The sequence below is a fragment of the Schistocerca piceifrons genome, chromosome 1 (assembly GCF_021461385.2).
Source record: "Schistocerca piceifrons isolate TAMUIC-IGC-003096 chromosome 1, iqSchPice1.1, whole genome shotgun sequence".
In the NCBI taxonomy this organism is placed as follows: Eukaryota; Metazoa; Arthropoda; class Insecta; order Orthoptera; family Acrididae; genus Schistocerca; species Schistocerca piceifrons.
Window position 1 is genome coordinate 931309337 of NC_060138.1, and position 15746 is coordinate 931325082.

Sequence of the window (15746 nt, forward strand, 5' to 3'; positions counted from 1 at the left end):
AAGATTTTACTCTACAGGATCAAAGAACAACTGGAGAAGGAAGTGGGGGATTACCAAGGAGGCTTCAGACCTTGGAGAAGCCTTGCCAAACCAATAATTACTCTGAAATTAATCATGGCTTATTACCACAAACAAGACAAGCCTTTCTCAAATACATTTATAGGTTTTAAGAAAGCATACGCTTCTATCCATAGACCCTCACTGTTGAAAATTTTCACACATTTTGAACTCCACATAAAATTAATTAAACTGATAGCACTTACCTTAACAAATACAAATTTGAAAATTAGGTTCAATGGGGAACATTAGTAACAACTGGTTTAAGGCAGGGAGACAGCCTGTCACCATTCCTTTTTAATGGTGCCCTTGAATATACCATGAGGGAATGGTACAAGGACAATCCAAAGAACGTCAAGGTTGGAATACAAAAAGTTGACATAATGTTAAACTGTTAGGATATGCTGATGACCTTGCTCTTCTTGCCAACAACACTCAAGAAACAAAACAACAAACTAATTCATTACAGGAAAAACAGAAATAATGCCAAGGGAACAGCTACTGGCAAACAAAATTAGAATTCGAGAACATGACATAAAAGTTGTTGAAAAATGTAAATACTTGAGAGACATAATTAGAAATGACCTGAATGAGAAACCATCATGGCAGAGTAGAATAAACAAATTGATTGAAACACGTCATGACAAAAAATGCATCTCAATAGCCATAAAACTGAAACACTACAAAACAGTCGCACAGCCACAAATAACATATGCTAGCAAAACTATATTTAAAACAACCAATACTATAGCAATAGACAGATTACTTAAAACAGTAAGGATAGCCAGAACATGTATCAATAAAAAATACAAAAAAGATGGAGTTTGGAAAATAGCTTCAAATGAAGCAGTTTATAAAGAACTAGAAACAGTGACAAGTACAATAAAAAAGAAACAGGTCTGTCTGCGTGTACATTTGATGAGGAGAACAGAAAATAAAATTAGCAGGAGAATAATTGAGAAGTTATCGAATAGTAAGAGCGGCATTAGATGGAGAACAAAGATCAAGGAGGACATGATGAAATCACAGATTTGAAGGGCAAGACAGATGGGCTCAAGATACTTCAGGACAAACGTAACACACCACCAGTAAAAATTAACAATCTGAGAATGGGAAAGGTGATTTCGGATGAGGGGAGAAGTGCACAATCTGAAAGAAAGTAAAAGTACTGTGCATACAAAAAACAGAAGAACCTAATTCATAATATTGGCTAAAGTGGACCAGTCAGTTGTTGTGGGCAGTGATGCTGTAGGGGGTATATGTAAGGTTTTTTTGTCTGGTAAAGTGATGATGAATATCGCAGTGGTTTTTTCCCCATGAGACCTTAATTATGACATTAGTTTAAAGAATATGAGTGATTACATAATGTAGATATATGGTGGAGGAATATCAGAAATTGTAAACAGAGGTGCCCTTGAGTCTCTTGAGTTGCATCCAAACATGATTGCAGTGGCCAGTTTTTGTAGTTTGAAAGTGTTGATAGCTGGGAATTTCCTCAGAAAGTGACTCCATATTTAAGGTGAAGATGAAAGTAGACATGATATACATTTTATTGAAAATGATTGCTTACTAGTATTGAGTTTGTGACTGTGAGTTTTTAATGCAGAAGTTCTATCAGGGAAAACAATGAAGATTTCTAAAAGTATGTTTATGTGCCACTCAAATTCTTTGCACTGTAGATGTCTTGTGAAGTGTGCCCTACAAAATTGGCTTTATATGTAATGCATTTTCTAGTACCAAAAGGTCATTAACATTTGTTTCCTTTGTACTAGCTGCAGACCTGTTGAGTTATCATCTTAGATGTGTCAGTCTATTGAGTTAGCTTCCATCATCTGACATATGGCAGTATATTTGAGTTAGCTTCCTTAATATTGACACTTTTCTAATTGTCAAATGTTACAGTTTTAGTTGTACATTGTTGTAATGCAGGACATTGTTAGCACTCATATAGATGAATGTAGAATACTGTAGACTAAAGTCATTTAATTGAATGTATATAAGTGACAGTACATGAGTCATAAGTTGTTGTATCTCTTTGCTGTGTTTCAGAGCGTAGCAGTTTCCATTATATTGCTAATAGACACAGTGGCTGAAGGGAAGGCATTGTACATAAACATTGTTTCACTGAAGCATTTATAATTTAATAATGTGCTGCATTTCCATTCCACTTCGACTACACAGTTGTACAACAGACCCAGAGTATTATTGCAATTTCCTTGGTTGTGGATGTAGATATTAGTAAGCTGGTAATTGTGGCATTGAACAGATTGCACTTCATCAGAATGCATATTTCTACCACCTCTTATCAGCATGTGGATGCTTTCATATCATGGAAACATATTGTCCAGCTCACCATTAAAAATGCTCTAAAATTTCCAAACCAACAGTGGACAAACTGGAGAGGTGAATTTGGACCAGATACTGCATAACTTTTTTGAGGTTTCTGTCACCACCTAGCAGGGCAGTCACAAGTGTGTATCCTGTGTACTGTCATCAGAAGATAAATGCAGGAGTTCTCAAGCTGAACAGTACTGTATCTTATCTGGCAGTGTACACATTTCTGGCCCTGTTTGTTCCTATAATTTTTATGCAAGCCTGCAAGAAATACTGGTTCCTAAACTCTGCCCATTATAGGGTTATCTGTTGAGTTTTTCAAAGGGAATGATTCACATTCCAGTTGCATATTTGTAATGTAACTCTGGTGTGTAAGGTTTGATGCCATATTAGCCATCAATTTTTCTATCATTTCAAATTGAGTGGAATTGTGGTTAACCATTTCACTGCATTCAGTAGACAGTGAACCAGTCAATCTGACTGTTGTATTATACACAAGATTCTGCAACTAGGGATTGTTGAGTATCTACACTATTTCCAGTGTGGATACTGTTGTTCACATAGCACCAAATATTGTGTGCGTGCAATTCCCTTTACACACTTTTGAGGACAGGTTCCTTTCATTAAAAAATGGGGGGGGGGGGGGGGGGGGGGTAATAAATGTGGGCTCTAAAATGTATACCTTAAAAGCTATGAGCACTTGTTCATCTTTGATACTGTGAAAACCCATCTGTTCCACTGAAAAGCTCTTTGCTTTCCATATTTGGGGAAGGGGGACCAAAAACAAGAAAAAAGGTCCTGTAAAACATGGACTCTAAAATCTCATACCTTAAGAGATATGAACTCTTTTTCCAATAGTAGAGGTGTGGTTTTCACAGTAGCGAAGATGAAACAAGTACTCCATAAGCTCTTAAGGTAAAGATTTTTGAGTGCATGTTCACTAGACATTTTTTTTCTTTTTTTGGTCCATACTATCTCCTCCAAAAAATATGGAAAGCAAAGAGCTTGCAGTAGATTTAAAAAAAATCACACATCTCTTTCCTCCTCTCTGTGTTCACCTCTTCCTCCCTCAGTCTCTCTTTCCACTTCAGTCTCTCTTTCCACTTCAGTTCACCTGCTCCTCCCCCCCTTCTCTGGTCATCTCCTCTTCCTTCCCTTCTCTGTCTGTCTAGCCCTCCTCCCCCCTCTTTATGCCCATATATTGCTCCTCCTCTTTGCGTCCATCTTCTCCTCGGCCCTTCTCTCTTCCCATCTCCTTCTCCCCCTCCTCTCTTCCCATCTCCTTCTCCCCCTCTCCTCCCCATCTCCATCTCTCCCTCTCTCTGTATATCTCCTCCTCCCCTCATTATATCCATATCCTCCAACATTTCTCTGCCGATCTCCCACATCCCCTGTACCTATCTATCTCTTCCTGCCCCACTCTCCCTAACCACCTCCTCCTCTTCATCTCTTGCTCTCCTTTCCTCTCCCCCCTATCCATCTCTTCCTTCCCTCCTCCCCCTATCCACCTCATCCTCCCCAGTTTTTCTATTCCTCCCTCCTTTCCCCTCTCTCTGTCACTCCCCTCCTCCCTCCCTCTCCCTGTCCCTCCCCTTCTTCCTCCTCTCTTCCTGTCCCCTCCCCTTCTCCCTCATCTCCTCCTGTCCCATCCTTCCTTAAACCATATGTTCCTCCCCTCCTTATTCTCTATGCCCTCCCCTCCTTTCCCCTATCTGCGAGTCCCCTGCTCCCCCCTCTCTATCCGACACATCCTCCCCCCCCCATCTGTCCATCACATCCTCCCCCTCTCTGTCTCCCTACCTCATCCTTTCCCTTTCTCTGTCCACCTCAGCCTCCTCCCTCTCTCACTATCCATATCTTCCCCCACTCAATCTCTGCTGACTCATGCCCATCCCTACATATAGCTCCTACAAGGTACGCCCAATACCACCTGCACTACACAACTCCTGACCCTCTCTCTGTTCATCTCCACACCCCCCCCTTCTCTGTCCATCTCCACACCCCCCCCCTCTCTGTCCATCTCCACCTCCCTCCTCTCTGTCCATCTCCACCTCCCTCCTCTCTGTCCATCTCCACTTCCCCTCCCCCTCTCTGTCCATCACTCCCTCCCCATCTCTGTCCATCTCCACCTCCCCCCTCTCTGTCCATCTCCACCTCCCCCCTCTCTGTCCATCTCCACCTCCCCCTTCTCTGTCCATCTCCACCTCCCCCCTCTCTGTCCATCTCCACCTCCCCCTTCTCTGTCCATCTCCACCTCCCCCCCTCTCTGTCCATCTCCACCTCCCCCCTCTCTCTCTGTCCATCTCCACCTCCCCCCTCTCTCTCTGTCCATCTCCACCTCCCCCCCACTCTCTCTGTCCACCTCCACATCCCCCCTCTCTCTCTGTCCACCTCCCTCCTCTCTCTCTGTCCATCTCATCATCCACTCTCTCTTCCTACCTCTTCTTTCCCCCATTTTTCTGTTCATTCACTGTTCTTTCCCCCTTTTTGCTATACATCCACTGTTCTTTCCCCCTTTTTGCTGTACATCCACTGTTCTTTCCCCCTTTTTGCTATACATCCACTGTTCTTTCCCCCTTTTTGCTGTACATCCATTGTTCTTTTCCCCTTTTCGCTGTACATCCACTGTTCTTTCCCCCTTTTTGTTGTTCATCCACTGTTCTTTCCCCCTTTTTGCTGTTCATCCACTGTTCTTTCCCCCTTGTTGCTGTACATCCACTGTTCTTTCCCCCTTTTTGCTATACATCCACTGTTCTTTCCCCCTTTTTGCTGTACATCCACTGTTCTTTTCCCCTTTTTGCTGTTCATCCACTGTTCTTCTCCCTTTTTGCTGTTCATCCAATCCTCTTCCCCCCCCCCCCCTCCTGTCCATATCCCCCCCCTCCTGTCCATATCTCCTTTTGCCCACCCTCTCTCTCTGTCCATATCCTGATATCCATCTCTCCCTGTCTCCTCCCATCCCCTCATACTATCTATCTCCTCCTGCCCCCACTCTGGGTCCACCCCCCCCCCCTGTTCCCCTCGCTCCCTATCCATTCCCTCTTGCTCCCCCTCTCCCCATCCATTCCCTCTTGCTCCCCCTCTCCCCATCCATTCCCTCCTGCCCCCTCTCTCCCTTCTGCCCCCTTTCACCCTACTCATTCCCTCCTGCCCCCCCCCCCCTTCTTACCCTACTCATTCCATTCTGCCCCCCCCCCCCCATCTCTCCCTGCCCATTCCCTCATACTCCTTCTTCCCCTATCTTTTACCTCCTGTGCCCCTTTCTCTGTTCACCCCCTCCTCTGTACACAACCTCCCTCCATCTGAGCCCATCAGCATGTGGGGCTCCTGCAAAAAAACAGGCCTATCTATCAAGCTGATGCTGCCCTCTCACAATACACCTGCCATTCAGGGAAGCCTACTTGTCAGATGCAGAAAAATCTTTTTTTCTCATATCCTGGTTCCTGTGTGAGGTGATTCTTGTTTGGTAAGCTCTAAGTATACCAAATTTAGTTGAATTCAGTCCAGTGTTTTAGGAGGAGATGCTGGACACACACACACACACACACACACACACACACACACACACACACACACACATTCTTTTATATGTATATTTAAGAGCCATGTTTGCCCATTTGCAAACCATTAGATCCCTTAAGAGTGTTCATGTTATCATCTCAGACTTTTGTATTATTTGTATATATACTGAAGCAAGTAATGCTGAGTATCACCAAACTAAGTAAACATAATTAAAAATATAGTTGCTTATATGAAACCAGCAGCCCATCTGTTTATTGTCAACTAAGCATACATTTTTAATGGAAACACTGAAAAATATTAATAAGTGTATGTTTCATTTTCCAGTGCCATTATACAAGCATACACACTTGGAAACAGATGTCAACAACAAGAGTGATCGCATTGAATGGGGTCATGCCCGTTATCAGTCTGTTTTCAGACCAAACAGAGCATATGAACTAGTTGTGCAATGGGTTGCTTCCTCAGGGACAATTGTAGCAGAATTGGTATGTTGAATTTTCACAATATATCTTAATAAAATATCTGTTAGAACCCTTTGCCAATACCACGAATTTGCTTAAAGTCTTCATTTTGCTCCTGTTGTGGCATTTTTTATGTGCAAATATTAATGCTTCATTAATCCACTGATAAGTTGGCTACACAGATATTTCTGCCTGGAGTTATGAACAGAACTTGCTATACTGAGTTAATGCAAAACATGGTAAGGTCAGGAAGTTCAAATATTCTGATTAAGATGTGGCTCATGGTTTCCATCCGTACTAGGAAAGTCTGCGACATTTGAATGGTGCCCTGTAACAGTGTTGTACATCACATTTTGCCCTTTTTTAGAACTGATGAAAAATGTATTCAACCGTAAAAGTGCTCATGTTTATATAAAAAGTAAACAGGGTTATGAATTGTGTTAAGTAGAAGAGCTTGCTTCATACATTGGCACACATTTATTCTGCTGTAAGGAAAACAATTACTGTCCCTAGAATATAGTAGTACATCACTACAACACTATAAATTGCTATATATCATTCATTAGCATTTTTATAAATATTTTTATTAATACTATAACTTAGTAACACAGTAAAGAAATGCAGTGTGGAATAGAAGTATTTGTTTATCACAAACATCAATACTATCAGCAGTAACAAAAGTTTTCATCATACTGGCTTTAAAATGTAGTCAGTCTTAGAGACAAAGCTTGTAACACAGTATGCTAAACCAGTGACCTGTAAAATTTTCTGTACTATGGCTTTAAGTACTGCAACATTCAGATCAAATCCATATTTTTTGCCAGTGAAAGAAGAATCAACTTTTTGTGTAATGGTGAGAATTGTTGTTGTGATATTGGAAACACATGATGCAGTTAGTGTCCTCTTCTCCTCTTGAGAAGAGTGTTATGATGCGAAGCTTATAGAACATTGTGGCTTTCTCTTATGAAAAATGCATTTGGGTCATGAGACATAAGTTTTAGATGCATAATTTTTACTTAAAAATCTTGTTTGATGTCTGCCTCTCTCTGTGAAAAATCAAAAAGTATACTTGGGCCTTTTTTCTACTTTTTTCTTTCTATGAGTGTGATATCTCTGTCACAGGGCAAAAAGCTATGAACGAGATAAAAAAATTTTGCTCAGTCTGAGAAAAATACCCTGGATGTAGTAAATGCCTGTACACTGATAGCAATTTCCAGTTACTATTTGGCCAGCACAGCGGTCAGACTAAACAATAAGTTGATGTCGTTGGCCATGCTCTAATGACTTGTACATGTCTATTACATATTTAAACATGCAAGAAGCAACTTCAGCTGATCCCATTTTTCCCAGGCATTCATGTCATATGTGCATTGTTGTGTCATCAGTTTTAAGGCTGTTAATGGCCAAGTTGTAACAGGAAAGTTACCATTGGTACTAGATGTTAGATTACTTTAATGTGGGGCAAGACAAGGCCTGCTTAAGATCTTTACATAATAAAACAACAGCTTTATTTGCTGGTGATATCGTAGAATCAGTTTTCAGCTCTGCATAAGCATTGTCTGGACATGAATTAAACACCTATCTATGTCATTATCAGCCTCAGTCATTTTAATATACAGCTCATTAACATATTTACAAATGTCTGTTCCAGAAAGACCAATTTTGAAATTGTATGCTGATTTGAAAATTTCTTCTTATAAGAGTTTGCTTGCATTAACATCCAGGTATTTTTACTTCAACAGCCTATACATTATACATATGTTCAGGTCTGGGAATAGATATTTAGAGTCTGTTTGTACATGAATGTAATGACTGATTTGTTTAGGGAAACTCTGAATATGCTCTTTAACTGAAGTCTCTACATTAGCTGAGATAGCATATGATCGATTGGCTTGTTTTCTGCATAAATCAGTAGAGATCTGGACACCAGTTTTCATTTTATCTTGCAGTACCTGCAGCGTTTGTGGTGTCAGAGAGAAAGTATTGCAGAGTGTTTTCATCCAGATTTGTGTTTCTTTATTGTCAAGCATTATGAAATATCTGAAAGTACATTTCTATCACAATGATGTATCTGTATTGTTGCCTCGTTGTTTTGCCGGTTCATTAAAGTATATGTACTTGTAAGGTAACTGTGATTGACTCTTGTAATCAAACCCATAGAACTTGTTATAGAGCATTAGCTTTTGTTTAGAGGTGAGTTTAACACAGCCCTCTTGCAAACATCCACTAGGATTACTTGCAAGATCCTGAAGTAACCGCAGTTATATCCTGTAATATGTAATAAATAATATCACATAAGACTGACTGATTGGTAGTAGATATACACTGCATGCACTTCATAATAGTCTGGTTGTGAATATATCCTTTGAATCCTGTAGCATAACGTGAATTCAACTTCTTATGCATGTCAACCGAGGATGATGTAATATGTTTACAGAAAACAATAATATGTAGAGGTTAAAGCATTGTTTTGAAAGTGAAACTACTCTGCACACCGCTTTCAGTACTAGTATAAACAAGCACTCCCATAAGTGATATGCATTGTTTTTGCACTTGCCTTGTCTTAAGGTGATTTCCCTTCTATGTTATCATCTTTCACAGTTTTATATGGTTTTCCAGTGTTTTGCAGCTTCTTTCTCACATTATTTGACCATTTATCTGTGTTGATTTATGTATTTTTTCCCTTGTTTGTTGCATTTAAGGCATGAGTAGAATTACTGACGCAATTGACATTAGCTACCTTTTACGGTATACGTTATTCCAGGGACGCATATTCTCCAAACTCATGTTACGATAGCAGCAGTCGATTCCAGAGATTATGTACAACTTTACTATGTGTATAACTCAGCTTGCCCAGAAAATGATGTACAACATGATTCAGGGGACCATTCATTTATTGATTAGAACTAACCTAGACCCTGGGCTGTGCTACAGATCAGTGTCTCATCACATTGAAGATTTCAGAGGGGACCCAATTACACACTCTAGCCAAAAGTTTACATATTGTATATCCTTTTCACTTCATAATCAACTGCTAAACAACACCAAAAGCTAACTCCAATATGAGATCTATGTGTAGCATATTTATTCATTCATTGACATCATTCCCCAACACTTTATCACTATAAATTGTACTAAAGAACATACTTTGGAGAGATCCTTAATGTAATGTATATTAGCTTCACTGCATACTCAATGTTTTTTATGTTTTCAGTTCTGAACTTGTTTTGGATCAACTTGATCTTTTGATACCACCCGTCAGTTTTGAGCCATGATGTGTTAGGTGACGACATTTATTAATGAGCTGAGAATCCTAATCATTCATAAATTAAACCTTATCAGTGGTTGTGCTAGTAGTGACCAAAAACAGTTATTACATTTTACATGAAATTTGAATTAGGTATAAATAAATTTTCCTTTCTGAAATAAAATATTTCCACAGGATGCTAGTTGCTGTGGGAAATTGAGTCTCAAATTTTGTATTATAGGGATGTAATGTATTAATCCTTTATTTTCTTTGTTTCATTCCTTTATTTTGTTCATTCATGACCTTGGTATGATTCTTACAAAATGGATCCTTCATTAATATTTCAAAGTCATATACTGTAGTGGAAGATGGAAGATCAGGAGTTGACTATTAACATTTTACGAAAGTTAATTGTAGTTGGAGAATATTGGAGATGTCATGTATATGGTGTTAATATGATTTGATGAAAGTTTTGTCTGAGTGCTCATCTGACTGCTAGTTGTGGAGGTGCCAGTGATAATTTGTGGCAGCCAATAAGGTGTGGTACCTGGCTTGAGATATCAAAACTCAGTTCTCTCTCCTGTAGTGATATCGACATATTATTTTTGTTATGAGTCCTTTGTAAAATATGTCATGCATGAAAGTGATGTTTTTGAATGAATAATAATAGATTGTGTATTGGTATCATATTTTGGCATTTTGTACAGATATCACCTTCTGGCTTTCTGTGTTGGTAGCAGCATTTTATTGGTATTGGCATTTTTAGGTGAGCTAAATAGCTCAACTGATGTTTTCGATACCGTCAGTTGTTGCTTTTCATGATTTTCTCTTTGTTATTGGTATCACCTTATGACTTAGTGTAATGGTTTTGATTTTTGGCTTTTTGTATTGGTATTGGAATTTTAAGGTGAACTATGAGGGTTGTAAAGGAGTTTTGCTATTTGGGGAGCAAAATAACTGATGATGGTCGAAGTAGAGAGGATATAAAATGTAGACTGGCAATGGGAAGGAAAGCGTTTCTGAAGAAGAGAAATTTGTTAACATCGAGTATAGATTTAAGTGTCAGGAAGTCGTTTCTGAAAGTATTTGTATGGAGTGTAGCCATGTATGGAAGTGAAACATGGAAGATAAATACACTCCTGGAAATTGAAATAAAAACACCGTGAATTCATTGTCCCAGGAAGGGGAAACTTTATTGACACATTCCTGGGGTCAGATACATCACATGATCACACTGACAGAACCACAGGCACATAGACACAGGCAACAGAGCATGCACAATGTCGGCACTAGTACAGTGTATATCCACCTTTCGCAGCAATGCAGGCTGCTATTCTCCCATGGAGACGATCGTAGAGATGCTGGATGTAGTCCTGTAGAACGGCTTGCCATGCCATTTCCACCTGGCGCCTCAGTTGGACCAGCGTTCGTGCTGGACGTGCAGACCGCGTGAGATGACGCTTCATCCAGTCCCAAACATGCTCAATGGGGGACAGATCCGGAGATCTTGCTGGCCAGGGTAGTTGACTTACACCTTCTAGAGTACGTTGGGTGGCACGGGATACATGCGGACGTGCATTGTCCTGTTGGAACAGCAAGTTCCCTTGCCGGTCTAGGAATGGTAGAACGATGGGTTCGATGACGGTTTGGATGTACCGTGCACTATTGAGTGTCCCCTCGACGAACACCAGTGGTGTACGGCCAGTGTAGGAGATCGCTCCCCACACCATGATGCCGGGTGTTGGCCCTGTGTGCCTCGGTCGTACGCAGTCCAGATTGTGGCGCTCACCTGCACGGCGCCAAACACGCATACGACCATCATTGGCACCAAGGCAGAAGCGACTCTCATCGCTGAAGACGACACGTCTCCATTCGTCCCTCCATTCACGCCTGTCGCGACACCACTGGAGGCGGGCTGCACGATGTTGGGGCGTGAGCGGAAGACGGCCTAACGGTGTGCGGGACCGTAGCCCAGCTTCGTGGAGACGGTTGTGAATGGTCCTCGCCGATACCCCAGGAGCAACAGTGTCCCTAATTTGCTGGGAAGTGGCGGTGCGGTCCCCTACGGCACTGCGTAGGTTCCTATGGTCTTGGCGTGCATCCGTGCGTTGCTGCGGTCCGGTCCCAGGTCGACGGGCACGTGCACCTTCCACCGACCACTGGCGACAACATCGATGTACTGTGGAGACCTCATGCCCCACGTGTTGAGCAATTCGGCGGTACGTCCACCCGGCCTCCCGCATGCCCACTATACGCCCTCGCTCAAAGTCTGTCAACTGCACATACGGTTCACGTCCACGCTGTCGCGGCATGCTACCAGTGTTAAAGACTGCGATGGAGCTCCGTATGCCACGGCAAACTGGCTGACACTGATGGCGGCGGTGCACAAATGGTGCGCAGCTAGCGCCATTCGACGGCCAACACCGCGGTTCCTGGTGTGTCCGCTGTGCCGTGCGTGTGATCATTGCTTGTACAGCCCTCTCGCAGTGTCCGGAGCAAGTATGGTGGGTCTGACACACCGGTGTCAATGTGTTCTTTTTTCCATTTCCAGGAGTGTAGTTTGGACAAGAAGAGAATAGAAGTTTTCAAAATATGGTGCCACACAAGACTGCTGAAGATTAGATGGGTAGATCACATAACTAATGAGGAGGTGTTGAATAGAATTAGGGAGAAGAGAAATTTGTGGCACAACTTGACTAGAAGAAGGGATCGGTTGGTAGGGCGTATTCTGAGGCATCAAGGGATCACTAATTTAGTATTGGAGGGCAATGTGGAGGGTAAAAATCATAGAGGGAGACCAAGAGATGAATACACTAAGCAGATTCAGAAGGATGTAGGTTGCAGTAAGTACTGGGAGATGAAGGAGCTTGCACAGGATAGGGTAGCATGGAGAGCTGCATCAAACGAGTCTCAGGACTGAAGACCACAACAACGGTTTGATAGTTGTTCCGAAAGTAAGGCCTGAATTGCTGTAGCTAATCGAATGTCATACAAACATTGAAACACCCTTGCTCAGAGACTCCTGGCATGCCTTGCCTGTCAAATGACACCATTTGCATTTGCATTGATATTGTCACAGTGTGTTGTTTACAGTGTCAGTTCAAAATGTTTAAAAGAATAGATCAGCATGACAGCTGTGAAATATGGTCAGTGATTCAGTTCTTGACCACAAGGAACATTCTGACAAATAAGTGAGATGTATGGCTCCAGTGCGATGACTGACAGTAAAGCATGTAAGGTTACACTGCTTATTCTGTATTACATATCGGAGTTTAGTCAGAGTAAGGCAATATGCAAATGCATTTATTTTTGCCCCTTGCTGCATAAATTTGACTATAGTACATTTAAATTAGTTGTGACTTTTGATGTTTGCCTCACCGAAGGGGACATGATGCCATTGTCCAGGTAGCACCAATGGTGATCTGGCTTTCCCGACCATGCCGCCAGCAGTTTGGAAGGCAAATTGCCCCTGTTGCCATGCCATGGATGAATAGTACCACATGGTGTCATGCGTTAGATGCATCTACATTCATTAGCTCTTGTCATAAAGTTATATTTTCTGGTGTTAACGTGTTCTGCAGTAATTGTGAACAAGTGTTTTGTGTCGGAGTCTCGTTAATAATAAGAGTGCAGTACGTCTGAACACGAGATTCGCAACAAAAGTAGTCAACACCAGTTTTGAAGATCATGATGTGCTGCATAACATTCCTGCAAATTCAACAATAGTAATAGACAATGTGCCATAACACTGTTGTGATGGATGAAGCTCCTACAATGCATGGAGGAAAGCAGATATTTTGTTCTGTGTACAAAGAAATGTTCCATTGGATAAGGGTGAACCTAGATTGTGTAAGATGGACTGAAAGGTACTTTTGTAAAAGCCTAAAAAGCCCTGCTGCCAGGTCGACAAACTGGTTAGTGCTAAAGGGCTTTGTTTAATCAGGCTCCCTCCATATCATCCTCAATTAAATCCAACTGAGAATATAGTAGCCTAGTTGAAAAGAAATGTGGAAAAAAAGCAACAAGAAGTTTATGCTCAGTGAGGTTGAAATGCTGACAAAAGAAGCCACTGCAAATGTTACATCACAGCCATACCAAGAAGGTAGTTGAGGACATGTGTATTCACGAAGGACTGTGACGAGTTTGGAGTAATATGTAACTTCTCTTTTGCCATGCCTACACATAGCATATTTCATAAATATTCATCTCACTAACATTCTCATGCAGTTGAAATTGTGACAGACTTCTAAAACACTACTGAGGGTGAGACAGGTCAATAGCTATGAGAAGGCCCATTCTCAGTACATAAATAAACATGTAACTTCTTCACTTATATTGTTGCAAAACCCAAACCAAATTTCATTTCATTAGCTATTTATAGTCCTTAAATGTTACATTATTCCATATAAAAACATAGTTGCTTGACTACTGCAGCAGAAATGAAAGTTTTGCATATCACTCATATGGTAAAATACTCTCCTCTTTGCGTGGTATCACTTGCCAAAAATCTTGTTTGGTATCTCAGACCATTTATGAGATATGAGCAATTTATGAATATTTTATTCTGGCTTTTTCACTGGCATGTACATTCTTGACAGAGCCCTTTACATACATTCAATTTCCTTGGCATTAAAGACAGTTAGTGATAGCCCTCAAAGTTTAAAGAATGAAGCTATAAGATGTGAGAGAACCAGAGTTTATTACCAAATAGGTTCTTTAAAATAGTTTGAGAAAGACTGCAGATCATCTGGCTTGCACAGCTATCAGTTCACACAGTCAAGTGAGCTTGACAGGTCCCATGTTCAGCACATGCCAGCAACTACGTTACTGACCATTCACTGCGTACTGAACTGTCAAAAGTCACAACAAATTTTAAATGCACTATAACAAGACTCCATGTCTATACCAAAGCCCAACTGCAATAGCTTGCATGATGAAATTGTCTGCTTGACCTTGATTATTTTGGCTGGTGGTGATGTGTAATGTTATTCCACTGACTGATGTTTGGAATCTAGGGTCATGTGAGAAACTCAAACATCTCAACTAGTTTGACAATGTTCTCTAAAAATTGATCACCTTCCTTATGATATCGATCCAAAAAAATCAAGAGCACAAGCCATTCTTTCCATTTTGTGTATCTCAGTAGGCAGCCTGGGAACTCAACATGGACACAATATGCAAAATTAAACTTTTCAGAGACAATTTGTGCAAAGCTGTTTTGGCCACATTCGGAAATTCCAGTGTTAAAGTTGAAATTGAGAACTGACAGTCTTCATGAATCTTGTTGTCCACGGCTTTGACCAAATCTTCTGAAATCACTGATTGTTGGGATAATTATGGTTAATCTTGGGACATTTTTACATCCATTCTTGAAAGCTTGTAAGTTTGACTTACAATGCATGTTATATGCCTGGATGAAAACTTAAATACTTTTCTAGTGTTAGTGAGGAAGACATTAACATAGCAGCATAGCAGCAGCAGTAGCAGCAGCAGAAGTAGTAGTTTTATTAATCCTTGGATAACTTTTACAAGGATAATGTTACGGTATTCCAATTTAAAAAAAAAAAATTGTTGTTCATGTATACAATTACATATGTATGGGGAGGAGTAGAGGAAGGGGTGCAGTATTGAACACACTGTTTATGTGCATTCAAATATGTACACTCAAATGCCAAAGAAACAGGTATAGGCATGCGTATTCAAATACAGAGATGTAAACATGCAGAATATGGCTCTGTGGTTGACAATGCATATATAAGATGACAAGTGTCTGGTGCAGTTGTTAGATCAGTTACTGCTGCTGCAATGGCAAGTTTTCAAGATTTAAGTGTGTTTGAACATGGTGTTATAGTTGATGCATGAGCAATGGGAGCAGAATCTCCGAGGTAATGATGAAGTGGGGATTTTCCAATTGACCACTTCACGAATGTACCGTGAATATCAGGAATCCAGTAAAACATCAAATCTCTGACATCACTGTTGCTGAAAAAGATCCTACAAGAATGGGACCAACAAAGACTGAAGAGATTTGTTAAACATGACAGAAGTGCAACCCTTCCGCAAATTGCTACAGATTTCAATGCCGAGCCAACAACAAGTGTCAGCGTGTGAACCATTCAACGAAA

The 15746-nt window shown here is 40.9% G+C and overlaps 1 protein-coding gene across 4 annotated transcripts in view; it reads left to right on the forward strand.

The window, feature by feature from the left end:
• LOC124798396 (GATOR complex protein Iml1) overlaps positions 1 to 15746 on the forward strand; it is a 547410-nt gene that overhangs the window by 438165 nt on the left and 93499 nt on the right. For all 4 annotated transcript variants that reach the window (XM_047262170.1, XM_047262989.1, XM_047263070.1 and 1 more), the window contains one exon: positions 6238 to 6398. In XM_047262170.1, coding sequence (XP_047118126.1) covers positions 6238 to 6398 — 161 coding nt within the window. The remainder of the gene's footprint in view (positions 1 to 6237; positions 6399 to 15746) is intronic.